Source organism: Piliocolobus tephrosceles, chromosome 4 (genome assembly GCF_002776525.5).
Source record: "Piliocolobus tephrosceles isolate RC106 chromosome 4, ASM277652v3, whole genome shotgun sequence".
Taxonomy (NCBI): Eukaryota; Metazoa; Chordata; class Mammalia; order Primates; family Cercopithecidae; genus Piliocolobus; species Piliocolobus tephrosceles.
In genome coordinates, this window is record NC_045437.1 from 119,764,645 (window position 1) to 119,779,011 (window position 14,367).

At 37.4% G+C, this 14,367-nt stretch overlaps 1 protein-coding gene across 5 annotated transcripts in view; it reads right to left on the reverse strand.

Annotated features, from left to right (window-relative positions):
• Positions 1 to 895: 895 nt before the first annotated feature.
• Positions 896 to 14,367, reverse strand: part of KCNIP1 (potassium voltage-gated channel interacting protein 1) — a 381,852-nt gene continuing 368,380 nt past the window's right edge. For 3 of the 5 annotated variants that reach the window (XM_023218923.1, XM_023218924.2, XM_023218922.2), the window contains 3 exons: positions 4,630 to 4,734; positions 3,659 to 3,721; positions 896 to 1,771 (listed from right to left, as the gene is read on the reverse strand). In XM_023218923.1, coding sequence (XP_023074691.1) covers positions 1,724 to 1,771; positions 3,659 to 3,721; positions 4,630 to 4,734 — 216 coding nt within the window. In that variant the 3' untranslated portion in view covers positions 896 to 1,723. The remainder of the gene's footprint in view (positions 1,772 to 3,658; positions 3,722 to 4,629; positions 4,735 to 14,367) is intronic. The other 2 variants (XM_023218926.2, XM_023218921.1) reach the window with 2 other exon arrangements.

A 14,367-nucleotide genomic window follows, 5' to 3' on the forward strand; every position in this document is an offset into this window, starting at 1 on the left:
CAGCTGTGCTACCTTACGCAGGTCCCCCTTACCTCTCTGAGCTTCAGCAACCTCTTCCGTACAACCAGGACTCTACTATCTGGAATGCCCAGGACTCTACCATCTGGAATACTCCACATGAGCATGAAATAAGATAATGTATATAAAGTCTCTAGTGCAGCACCTGGCACAAAATAGGGCTTCAGTAAATTGCTTTCCTTCCCAGAATGCTACTGTTAGCTTTTAATCTTTTAAATGTGATGTCAAATGGGGAAACCAAGACCCGCAGCGTTCAACATGAGTAATCATTTGCTGGTTATAGGCTGAAGCTGCTTGATCATCCTCTAGACCCTAAAATCTCTCAGCAGGAGGCCCTGTTATCCTCTTCATCTCTGCACTCCCACTCACACCACAGGGGCTCCAGACTTTTCGTATCCGAGGGTCTTAGAGGTGGCAATCTTTTTGGAAGCAAAGTGTTGTGAAGGGTCTTGTCTTGAAGTTGCATTTGCATTTGGGTCGGATGTTTGCTGGGGATGGCTTAGTGGCTGGGGAGGATGGAGTCACTGCCTGGCACAGGCCTGGCACAATGTAAGTATAATTGACCCTCCGACAATATGAGTTTAAATTGCATGGGTCCATTTACATGCAGATTGTTTTCAACCAAATATGATAGAAAATGCAGTATTTCTAGGATGTGAAACCTGCGTATATGGAGGCCCACTTTTTTGAAAACACGAGTTCCTCAGGGCCGGCTGTGGGACTTGAGTATCTGCAGATTTTGGTATGGGGAGTCCTGGAACCGATCCTTCACACATACAGAGGAACAACTGCACTAATAATTGGATGTCAAGTGAATGGACTAGCCTTCCCTTTTCACAGCTTACCTCTCTTACCTAACGGAGTCATGAAGAAGTGATTGAGAGTGTAAGAAATAGTTCTGTTTATTGGTTAGAACATGGTATAAAATTACAGCAATTTGCAGGCATTCTGGACTTCTCGGTAGGGACATGCAGCGCTGGGCTCAAGCAGGGGATGTGGTGGAGATATGGACCACTGGGCAATGGCTCCCTTCCTGGACATATTAAAGGACTTGCACTACCAGCACAAATACCAGTGTGAGAGAATTACTGGTCCTTGTTTCTGGAAACAAATAACATGGGCAGTTTGGGTCGTCAGAAAATGCCACGCTTAATAATTCAGTCGTATCCCACATATGTTAGGTGCTGGCTCTCCCAATCTGGTCATGACGGATCCTAATTGTTCTGGATTAACTCTCATTCTTCCCACCAAAGGAAGAGAAACAGGCACATTGGTTTGGGAGGCCATCAGATGATGGTGTGCATCTGGCTCAGGTCCTCTTGCTTCCAGATTCACCAAGGTTTGCCTGACTTGGAGGCAGTGGGCTGGGGGCATGTAAGCAGAATATTTTGTGCACTACTGTTTAAGCTCAAGCAGAGGGACCTTCCATAGGGCAGCAGTGTGAGAAGATGAGCATGCTTCCAAAACAAACTCAAATTTCATCTTGTCTCTCTCAAGAAGAGGAAGGAGGAAGAGGTGGCAATCAGAGACTGAGCCACATAATGCTGGGTTCCATAGAAAGTCTTCAGCAGATAATTCTTCCAAAGTGTGAAAGGTGTTTCTGTCCCAAGAGTTGGTGTGTAAAATCAGAATGAGGGCAGATCAGGGTGTTAAGGTGGTTGTTTAGTACAATGTCTCTGAGAGCTGAATGGCTGAGTGTCACCAGTTACATGACATTTTGAAACAGCTGGAGAGACCTCATGATGTTGTCATCCTGGGAAAAAAGGAGGGGAAGAGGATGGTTAGAACTCTGAGTCCCCTCCCTGAGAGCTGTGTAACTCTGGTGAGCAGATCTCAAGCATGGGTTTCCTATATGGGGAAAATTCTACAAGGGTATGAAAAACAAGAAGTAAGGATGGGGACCTAAAAAGTGATCAGTTCAAAGTAAAAAGCACCACCTGTAGTCTTAAAGAGGAATTCAGAAGAAACAAATCATCTAGTAAAATAGTGAGTTCTTTTAAGAAGCTCTGAACAATTACATTTCATAAAATTATTTTTATACATCCACTGAAATGATTATATTTTTTCTCTTTTTATTCTATAAATGTGATTAATTACACTGACCAATTATTGAATGTTAAACCAACCTTGCATTCCTGGAATACTGCTTTAGATCCTACACATTTTGATAAGTCATATTTTTATTTTATTTTGATTCAAGGTATTTTCTTCTCTGAACCATGAATTAGAAGTTTATTGCTTAATACCCAACATTTGAGGATTTTTCTACATTCAATACTATACCTCAGAGAATAAATAATAGAAAAATGTAAAATACAGAACACGCAATGGAGACATACAATAAGAAAACCCCCCAAAGCTCTCTCTTTCAAAAAAATCAATAAAGTAGATAAATGCTTATTAAGACTGCTTTTCAAATTATCAATATCAGAAACGAAAAGGTTAATGTCAGTATAGGCTTATTTGGCTCATTATTCTGGCAGATGGAAAGTTTAATTGAGCATCTGCATCTGGTGAGGGTTTCAGGCTGCTTCGACTCACAGTAGAAAGTGAAGGGGAGCTGGGTGTGCAGAGATCCCATGGTGAGAGAGGAAGCAAGGTTGGGGGTGGGGAAGGTGCCAGGCTGTTTTACAACCAGCTCTCAAGGGAACTAACAGAGTGAGAACTCACCCCCAAGGTGGTCAATGTTCATTCCATTCTAGTTGTTAAATATCTTGGATATCACCCTGCACATAGGACATCTACATAACAGGGTGGCTGTGATGTTTATGTATGTGCTTGAAATTCGGTGGGGGCTCAGTATGTGCTAGTAACTTCTCCCCTGCTTTCTTACATTTGCTATTGTTCTTGGCTGGAGCTCAGAGTAACTGTACATTTTTAAAATAATGTAGGGGTACAAATGGATTTCTCAAAAGTAGATGAAGCAGTTATTTCCAGTTCAGTCTCTAGTGACTCTGGGGCTGGTCTATTGGTTAGACTTAAGGAAAGTTGTGTTCCCAGGACCAGCATCGCTGGCGTAACTGGGGAGAATGTGAGAAAAGTAACATCTCAGGCCCCACCCCAGACCTACGGAATTAGAATCTGCATTTTAACAAGATCTTTAAGGATATTGTTTCACACATTAAAGTTTTAGAAGCATTGGTCCAGGGCATTTGTGTTAAAGTGACCCAGATCTAGAGTCTCTGGGATTGAGGCCTGGAAATATACATTTTCAGAATCATTCCAGGCAATTTTTATGCACACTGTGGTTTGAGAATCACACAGTTGTAGATTTCCCCACCCCCCTCCCAGCTGCTTCCTTGTAGCCTGGGGAATGGGTCATCAAGCCAGAGGCAAGCTAAAAAATAATCGTGTTGCCCTCTTGGGAAGTCTATTTTCACAGAGACCCCCTGTGAGTTTTCACATCCCCCCAGACCCCTACTTAGGCTCTCTGTTCAGTCCTGTGCTTAGCCAAGACCAACCACAGGCCAGGTTGAGGAGTGGAACTGCTGGACTTCACAGTTGTTGCTAGTGTTGTTGGCTCTGATGGGAGGGGTTGCAGGTATGTGCAGGTTTCTCATCACCTTCCTTCTGCAGGTCCCCAGGCCCTAGGTTTCCTTTCCCAGATGTAGAATTATTGGGCCCTGAGATCTCTCCTTACCTCCTGACATGATTCAAGAAATTCATCTAAAGTTACGATGCCATCTTTATTTTTGTCCATTTTCTGAAAGACAAAACAGAAAGCACTTTACGGAATCTGGTGATCTCCATTCCAAAGCTTACTCCCCTGCTTTCTTGCTGGAGCACATTTCATTTATTGTATTAACCAACTTTGCCCTGAGAATGAGAGTTGTCTTTCACTGGCCAGACAACTCCAATTAGGTCCTGATTACAACACTTTGACCCCCGTGAGTTTCCTTAAATCAAAAGACTTGCTCTGGACATTCATCACCTCACTACTGGCTTATTCTGCTTCTTTTGTAGACTCCTTGCTACCCTGTCCATCTGGCAGAACACTGGGCACAAGAGGTTCTGATTCTGGCCTGTTACTTGCTGTACAAACTTGCATAAGGCCAGAGAGGATTCTCTTTTCCCATCTGCAAAGTGGGAAGTTGGACTAGAGTGAGCTCTGACATTCTCTGATACTCCACCACTAGATTATTTTTTCCTAAAATGCCCCAATGATCATACCACTCCCTTAGTCAAGGATCAGCAGTAGTTGCCCATCCTGCACCAGAGCAAGGCCAAATTCTTGCAGTTAAGGTCTCATAATCCAGTCCTATCCTAGTTTCCAATATTGTTTCCCCTTACTTCCCAGACACAAATGCTTAGCACCTCCACAATTATAATTAGTGAAGTCTTTCGTGTTTACTCTGATCCCCTAATTTTTATGGATTTAGAGTTCATACTATGCCACTAGTATTTAATAATATACTTTCTTGTTCTCTTCTGTCGTGTACGCTTGCAGCTTAAGGAGATCATCTGTTTCTTGAGGACAATGTATCTGATAGTTCTTTTCAGTTTCCAACCATGCTTAGTACAGGGTTGGACACAAATCAGTCGCTCAGATGCTCGTGGGTTGACTTGATCTAGGCTGGGCTTACAGCTCACGTGCAGGGTGTGTGCACTTACCTGGAAGAAGACGTCCACGTGCTGCCTTGGAGTGTCCTCTTTGAGCACAGGATATGTGTATTTCCCCATCATGTCATAGATGGCTTTGACAATGTCCATCATCTCCTGGAGCAGGGACATAAAAGCACACAATGTGGGAACCATGAGGTCAAGGTCTTCCTAGGCGACAGTGTTTGGGGCTCCTTGTGTCCCTTGGCAATGAAAGTGATTAAAAGGCGAGGTCCTTCTTTAGCAGGTGATAGGGAATTAGAAAGCAAGCAGAAGGGGCTATATTGTGGGAGCCCTTCTTAGGGAGGAGATGGTAGACAATCCTTAAAGCCCGCAGAAGCTCATGGGTAGGTTACCTCATTGCGGGCATTGTCTTCAGTACAGGGTGATGTGTGGGATCCCCATTCACAGGCTTGAGGCAAATAAAATATTTTTCTGAATTTTTAAAAAGTTAATGTTCTAGCCTAGAGATTTGAAAATCCCCATAGGTTCTGCCACTGTTTTAAGTTAAGAAAAATGAATCAACAGCCAAGATTATCCACAGGGCACATGAGGCCAATAGTTCCACAGACTGAGGCCCTTATTAAAAAGATCAGTTCTCAAGTGCATCCCAAACCTATTGAATCAGAGCATCTTAGGACTCAGTCCTGGGAGTTTCCATGTTTATCAAGGTACATTAGGAACCATTATTCTGATCGTTCTGGCCCAACTTGGAATGGGGATAAAAGAGCGTTTGGGATGTTTGATGCGGTTTCTACAGAGATCCAGGAGACAGTCTGATTCCATGTGCTTATTTTATTTATTTTTTTGTTTAATTTCACCTATTAATTTTAGACTTACAGAAAAGTTACAAAAATAGTACAGAGAGTTCATGCATACATTTCACCCAGTTTCTTCTAATGTTAATAACTTGCATAACCAGAGCACAATGACCAAACCCAGGAAATTAACACTGTTACACTATTATTAACTAAACTACAGGGCTTATTCAAATTTTATCAGCTTTTCAACTAATATCTTTTTTTCCCTTCAATGATTCTACATTGCATTTATTTGTTGTCTCTTTAGTCTCTTCTAATCTGTATGAGTTTCTCATTCTTTTTTTTTTTCTTTTTTCTTTTTTTTCTTGAGACAGGGTCTTGCTCTGTCACGCAGGCTGGAGTGCAGTGGCACAATCCTGGTCACTGCAGCCTCAACCTCCCAGGTTCAAGCAATCCTCCCGCCTCAGCCTCTCAAGTAACTGGGAGTACAAGCAAGAACCACCATGCCTGGCTGATTTTTTGTAGAGGTGGGGTTTTGCCATGTTGCCCAGGCTGGTCTCAAACTCTTGGACTTAAGTGATCTTCCTGCCTCTGCCTCCCAAAGTGCTGGGATTATAGGCATGAGCCACCATGCCCAGCCTGAGTTTCTTTCTTTCCTTGTCTTTCAGGACCTCACACTTTTGATATGAGTACAGGTCAGTTGTTTTGTAGAATGTCTCTCAATTTGAGTTAATCCTTGGTTCAGTTATGATTAGATTGAAGTTATGCATTTTTGGCAAGAATACCATAGAAGTGATGTTATAACCTTCTCAGTGCATCGTATCAGGGAGTTACATAGTGTTGAGATGTCTTATTACTGATAATGTTAACCTTTATCACTTGATTAAGGTGGTATCTGTCAAGTTTCCTTGCTGATTTAGTATCTTTCAGTGGATCGTGCCTATAAAAATTATTATTGCAGTGTTTGCCTGATGGTAATTTTGTATTGCCTTTATTCCTTCTATATTTATTAATTAAAATTCTTCTGTAAGGAAGAGCTGCCTTGTCTCCTGCATTTATGTATTCGGTTGTTTATTTATATTACAATGGACTCATGGACATTTACCTATTTTATAGGTTATAATCCAATACTTAAGAATTTTTAATTTTGCTCAAATCGCTCTCATTTTGGCTATTGGGAACTCCTTCAGGTTGCAGTTTTTATTATTTTCTATTTTTTAGCACTTTCATACTTTCTAGCGTGGTAAAGTACTCCAGACTCATCTTGTATTTTCTCTTACCCAATCTTGGAATCAACTATTCTCCCCAAGAAGACTGGTTCTGTTTATTGAAAAATGGTATTTAGAAATCAAGGTCTAGGTGCTAGGTGTGATCACTGCTATAGGGATGCCATTGCTCTGAGGTGCCCTCAACAGATAGAACAAGGAAATATGTGTCTCTATCCATGTGTTTATTTTTAAATGTGTGCTTTACAAGCTCTTCACATCTACATGGCCACTGATACTTTTCCTGTCTGATTTTTTTTTTAATCACAGAAAGGACTTAAAGAGCAATTTTATCGCTCTCTCAGGATTTTTCATAGCCTACAACCTGGATGAGATTATCTCCAAATGATTGCCAAGGGAAGAGCCTGCTATCTTTTCTAAGAAGCTACTTATCCACACTTTCTTTTTCTTTTAAGGGGTGCTTTATTAATTCTGCCCTCCAGAGAGGTCTGATGGATTAATGGGGACAATTCTGCCTAGTTTGCAAATTACAAAATGGGAGTAGGAGCTAGTAAGGTTATTCAGTGATGGAATAATGAGTGAACCAAAGTTGAAGACCAAGTAGTATAAATCCCATTTCTGTATATTTTTCTTTATATATTTTGCAAAGTAGTATTTGAATATTTTAGAGTATCATATATTTGCATGTGTATATAATCATGTAGTTGTTTATAAAATTGAGATATACATATCACTTTATCAAGTTATTTAAAAATGCAATATATCATACTAATGTTTATTTTACATTACTTTTTCATGATTTTAAGTGGCCACTGGCTATTCCATTTTATGTATTTACTGTAATTCATTTTACATATCTGCTATTAGTGGATATTATGGTTATCACATTTTGGGGCACTATTACCTGAAGACTCTTCTTGCTTTTATGTCTTTGTGTCTATTCTTTATTTCCTTGGGACATATACCAAGATGTGGTTTTATAAGGAGAATGGGATGCATAACTTTCAATGCTTTTGATATATATTCCTCAAATACTTTTTAGAAAGTTTATATCCGAACACTCTCAGCAACTATGTATGAAAAACCACTTTTCACCAGCCTTCAACAAAGACTTTACAAAATCTTTGCAGTTTAATAGATACATGATAATTCATTGTTTTTAAAGGTAAACATTATTTTCTTAGTGAGGTTTCTAATATATGTATTGACTATTTTTATTTATTTTCCCATGAACTATTTTTTCATCTGCTCTGTTTTTTGTGTTCAACTATTTCTGATTGGATTGTGAGAGCTCTTTATATATTTGTGTAGATTTACTAAATTGTTAAAATCTCTTAATAGATTTTTAATTTATTTAAAGGATATTTTTATGTATCTACCATGTGCTAGATATTGTGTCAAAGAAATACAAAGATAAGCACGATGAATATGACTCTTGCATTTGTTAAGATGAATGTCTACGGAGGAGTATCAATCCTTTCTTTCATCATAAATTGCAGATTTTTTAAAACAAGTTTGTCACTTGCTTTTCAACTTTGTTTATGGTATTTTTTGATATACAGAATTTTAAAATATTTACAGTGTAAAGCCATCAATAATTTAAGAAATTGTTTCTAACTTTGATTTTATGCTTTTTCCATTCTATGATCAGATATTCACATATGATTTTTAGTTCTTTTTTAGTTAAAAAGCAACTGTACATATCTATAGTGATTTTGGGTTTGTGATACTAAATAAGAATATTTACTTACTTGTTGCCAAAATAGTTAACCAGTTTTCCTAGAATCTTTTAATGATTCATTACCTCTCTGTTCAATATGCTCCCTTTGTTATGAACCAAGATGGTATTTGTACCTGGGATTTCTATTCTGTTCCATTGATCTACCTGTTCCTTCTCTGATATTATAATATTTTAATAGTTTCAGCTTTATAATGTATTTCAGTATCTGGTAGAACAAATCCCACCATTTTTCTTCTTTTTGAAAATTATCTTTGCTGTTCTCACCTGATTAATCTTCCAATGTAACTTTATAACAATTGTGCCAAATTCCCTCCCTAAATAACACTTTCATTTTGATTCAAAATAAAATAAATTTAAAGTTAATTAGAGAAGAATTGCTGTCATTACAATATTGCTATCTTTATAATATACATCCCTTCAGAAGATGGTATGTTTCTCTACTTATCAAATTTTTCTTTCGCTTCATCTAAATTATGGATATTTAAAAATGCCCATGTGCTTTAAATTATATTGTGATTACAACGAGAATATTTTTATTACAATTTTCTAGCTAGTCACAACTGATATATTGGCTATACAATTTATACAATCTAAATATGAAAAATTACAACATTCCTTATTAATGACATGATTTTCTGAGAAAAAAGATAGCAAGAAAATCAACTTAATATTCTGTATTTTATTTATGTAATTTATGTAAATTCTTACATATTCTGTATTTTATTACCAGTCACTTTGCCAGCTTTTTAAAAGTTCTAGTTGTTTTAAGTTGATTTTCTTGCTATCTTTTTTCTCAGATAGAAAATCATGTCATTAATAAGGAATGTTGTAATTTTTCATATTTAGATTGCATTTCTTTTTCTGTTTCACTATATTTGAAGAACTTTCAGGAAATGTTAAACAGTGGTGATGTCTGACAGCGTGCACTCTTGCCTCATCTTTTCTTCAGTTCTCTGCATGTTATCATAAAGTATGAAGCTGTGTACTAGGCTAGAGTATTTTCCATTATGCTGAAGAAGTATTTTATTCCTAATTAATTGAATCTTGAAAATTACTGTGAATAAATGGTAAATTATATCAAATACAATTTTAACATCAAACGGTTTAATCTTTTGATATATTAATATGATAAATTATTTAATATGCTTTCTCTGCTACTGGGCTATTCCTGCATTCCTGGAATAAACCTTATGTTAGTCATGTGCATTTCTTTATTTTATTTTATTGCTTTTTTGAGGAAGGGTCTTGTTCTGTTGCCCAGGCTGGAGTACGGTGGAGTGATTATGGCTCAGGGCAGTCTTGAACTCGTGGGCTCAAGCTGTCCTCCTGCCTCAGCCTCTGGAGTAGCTGGGAGCACAGGCACGTGCCACTACACCCAGGTAATTTTTAAATTTTTCTTTTGAAGAGACAGGCTCTCCTTATGTTGACCAGGCTGGTCTTGAACTCCTGGGCTCAACCCATTCTCCTGCCTCAGTCTCCCAAAGTGTTAGGATTACAGGTATGAGCCTTTAAACAGAACACTGGGATTAATTTCCTATTATCTCATTTAGGATTTGTAATCTATATTTTGAATGATATTGAGTTCTTATTTTCTCTTACCTGCTTTATTTCATAGGATTTTTTTCCTTCAACACATTTTTTCTGAGTGTCTTCTATTGGTTAGGCACTTCCCCCTTACACCAAGTTTTTCAACAAATAAATTAAATTTATTGGAGCATAATTTACTTATAACAAATTCACCCATTTTAAGTGTACTGTTTGAAGAATGTTGACAAATGTATCCAGCCACGTAACCTCCACCACACTCAAGATATAGAACATTTTCACAACCAAAAGACATACCTTCACACTTCTTCGCAGTAAGTGCCTCTCAACCTTTGACGCCAGGCAACCACAGATCTAATTTCTGTTACTATAGATTAGTTTGCATTTTCTAAAATCTCATGTAAATGGAGTAAAACAGTGTAAACTCATTTGAGTCTGGCTTCATTCACTCAGCATGAGGTTTATGAGCTTCATGCACATTGCTGCATGTAATTATAACATTCCTTTTTACTGCTGAGTAATAATCCATTGGATGAACAGACTACGATGTATTTACCCATTGTCCTATTGATAGACATTTGGGTCGTTTAAGTTTTGAGATTACTATGAATAAAGCAGCTATGAACATCTTTGTACAAGTCTTTATGGAATTACATATTTTTATTTTGGTGAGTAAATACCCAGGAGTGGGACTTCTTTTCTTGTTTTTTTTCTTTTTTTGAGACAGGGTCTTGCTCTGTCACCCAGGCTGGAGTGCAGTGGTGCAATCTCAGCTCACTACAACCTCTTCTCCCTAGGGTTAAGCAATTCTCCCACCTCAGCCTCCCTAGTAACTGGGACCACAGGTGCTTATCATGTCTAGCTTTTTCTTGTTGTTGTTTTTGTTTTGTTTTGTTTTGTTTTTGTACTTTTAGTAGAGACAGGGTCTCGCCATGTTGCCCAGTCTGGTCTTGAACTCCTGAGCTCAAATGATCCACCTGCCTCAGCCTCCCAAAGTGCTGGGATTATAGACATGAGCCACCATACCTGACTGGAATGGGATTTCTGGGTTGTATATTAAGTTCATGTTGAGCTTTATCAAAGATGCCAAAATGTTTTCCAATATGTTTGTACCATTTACATTTCTGCCAGCTATCTATGACAGTTTCTATTGCTCCACATTTTTGCCAGTAATTGGTATTGTCAGTCTTTTTAATTGTGGCCATTCTGTGCAATTGTATTTCATTATGGTTATAATTTTCATTTCTTTGAAGACCAGTGATATGGAGGAACCTTTCATGGGCTTAGTGACCAACCTTTCATGGGCTCACATATCTTAAGTATCTCATCAAATCTTTTGCCTATTTTATATGAAGTTATTTATCTTTGTATTAAATTATAAATGTTCCTTATGTATTTTGGATGCCAGCCTGATATTGGATTGGTATCCTGGTATCTTTATATATCTGGTATATAATTTGCAAACATTTTTTCCAAGTCCATGGCTTGCGTTTCCATTTTCTTAAAGGTGAGGCACAAAATTTTTAACTTTGATGAAGTCAAATTTATCTACTTTAAAAAATGATTCCTTATCCTTTCCTACTCCAAAGTTGTAAGAATGTTTCTCCTATGTATTCTTTAAGAAAACAGCTTTTGTTTTAATATTTAACTCTATAATCCATTCCAAGATGATGTTTATGTTTGGCATGAGGTTAAGGCTAAGGTCCATTTTTGTTTCCAAATGGATATACAGCTGCTACAAAACCATTTGTTGAATGCACAGTTCTTTCCCCTTTGATCTTTTTGGCATCTGTTGCATTGACATATGGGTGAGTCTATCTCTATTAAAAAAACTTTTTTTATTTTTAATTTTTGTGGGCACATATTTATGTGTATATATTTATATATGTATATATTTATATGTATATATGTATATATTTATGTGTATATATTTATGGGGAACATGACAAGTTTTGATACAGGCATACAATGTGTAATAACCGCATCAGGAAAAATGGGTATCCATCCCTTCAAGCATTTATCCTTTGCATTACAAACTAATTACATTCTTTTAGTTAAAATGTTCAGTTAAATTATTGACTACAGTCACCTTGTTGTGCTATCAAATACCAGGCCTTATTCATTCATTCTATTTTTTTGTACCCATTGACTATCCCAACTTCCCCCACACCCCCCCTACTATCCTTCCCAGCCTGTGGTTACCATCCTTTTACCCTCTATCTTCATATTGTTTTGATTTTTAGATCCCACAAATAAGAGAGAACATGGGATGTTTGTCTTTCTGTGCCTGGTTTACTTCACTTAACATAATGACCTCCAGTTCCATCCATGTTGTAGATGATTAAATCTCATTCTATTTTACAGCTGAATAGTACTCCATTGTGTATAAGTACCACATTTTCTTTATCCGTTCATCTGTTGATGGATACTTAGGTTGCTTGCAAATCTTGGCTATTATAAACAGATGTGCAACAAACATGGGCGTGCAGATATCTCTTTGATATACTGATTTCCTTTATTTGGGGTATATACCCAGCAGTGGGATTGTTGGATCATATGGTAGCTCTACTTTAAGTTTTTTTGACTCTCTATTTTGATCCATTGATCTATATGTGTATCCTTATGCCAATTCCCCACCGTCTTGACTACTGCACCTTTTCATGAAGTCTTGAAGTAAGGTAGGTTTAGTCCTTCAACTTTGTTCTTTTTTCGGTTGTTTTGGTTATTTTAAATTTTTTGCATTACCATATCAATTTCTACAAAATACCTGCTGGATTTTGATTGAGATCGCACTAAATCTATAAATCAAATTTGAAGAATCCACATCTTAACTATATTGGGCCTTCCAACCCATGAGCATGATATATATCTCCGTGCTTATTTAGTTCTTTATTTCAGCAATATTTTATAGTTTTCGGTATATAAGTCTTGCACCTATTTTGTTTAATTTTTCTCAAAGTATTTTGTGCTTTTTGATGCTATTTTTTCTTAATTTAATTTTCTGGTTGCTTGTTGGATGTAGAATTATAAATGATTTTTGTAAATAGAACGCATGTCTTCACTTTGTTAAATTCACTTATTATTTTTCACAGTTTATTTGTAGACTCTTAAGGTTTTCTATTAATACAATTGTACCATGTACAAATAAAGACAGTGTTAATTCTTCCTTTCCAGTCTATATCCCTTTGGTTGCTTTAAATATAGTGAATTATATTGATTGATTTTTGAATGTTAAACCAACCTTGCATTCCTAGAATAAAACTCACACAGTTGTAGTATATCATCCTTTTATATATTGCTGGATTCAATTTGCTAATAGTTAGTGAAAGGTTTTTGTGTCTGTGCTCATGAGGGAGACTGTTTTGTAGTTGTTTCCTCTCATAAGACCTTTTTTTCTTTGGTTTGGGTATCAGGGTACTATTGGACTTATAAAACAAGTTGCAAAATGTTCCATCCTCCTCTATTTTCTAAAATTTTTTATAGGATTGGTATTAGAATTCACCAGTCCACCATCTGAGCCTATAATTTTGTTTGGGAATGGTTTTTAACTGTGAATTTTTTTTATAATACAAAAATTTAGATAAAAATCAATTATAATATAATTTCTCTAAATGATACAGAGCTAGTCATATTTTCTGATTCTCTCTAAGTCGGTTTTTGCCTTTTGTGTCTTTCAAAAAACATGTTCATCTAACAGCTTCCCAGGGGAATATGGATGGGCCCCTTACCCTAGCCCTCCACCGTCTGACTCTGTTGACCTGTCAGCCTCATCCTGCACCAATCTTTGGCTTCATACCTTCATCTGCAACCATTTGAAACCTTTCTGTTTTTGAAACACATGAAGCTTTATCTTGCCTCAAAGCCTCTCTAGTGGCTCTTCCTTCTGCCTGCAACACTTCTCCTGGCTTTTTGTATATCTGGTTCCAGTATGACAACACCTCCTTAGAGAGGACTTTGCTAATCTTCCCTGCCAAAATATCTTCTACCTGTTGATTCCTTTTTGGCCTGTCTATTGTCCATCTCTCTATACTGCTCCAGTGTGGGGCCTAGTCTGATTGTTCACCTCTTTACTTCCAGGATCTAGAACACCTAATAAGTCTTCAAATGTGTGTTAATTAAAAACATGACTAAATGAATGAGGAATGAAAGTTGGATAAACTCTCTGAGCTTACAGAGAGAACCTTGCAGGGTTGAGGTGAAGATTAGCTCTGGTATCTATACCTCCAGGCAGTGCACCTGGCACACAGGAGCTCAGTAAGTGGAGTGTTACAGGATGCCAAATTCCAGCTTCCACTGAGATACAGTGGAATACTGTACAGTACAGTGGATACTGAGGGTATTTCACTGGCTACAGACATGTCTTCTGAGGTTCTAAAAGTGCGAAGCGGTGAAGATTCAGAAATTATTTGTGATAATTTCTTTAAAGACAGCTGTACCTTCCATTACCCCCTTGGAGGTTGTATTAGTAGGCAAAATA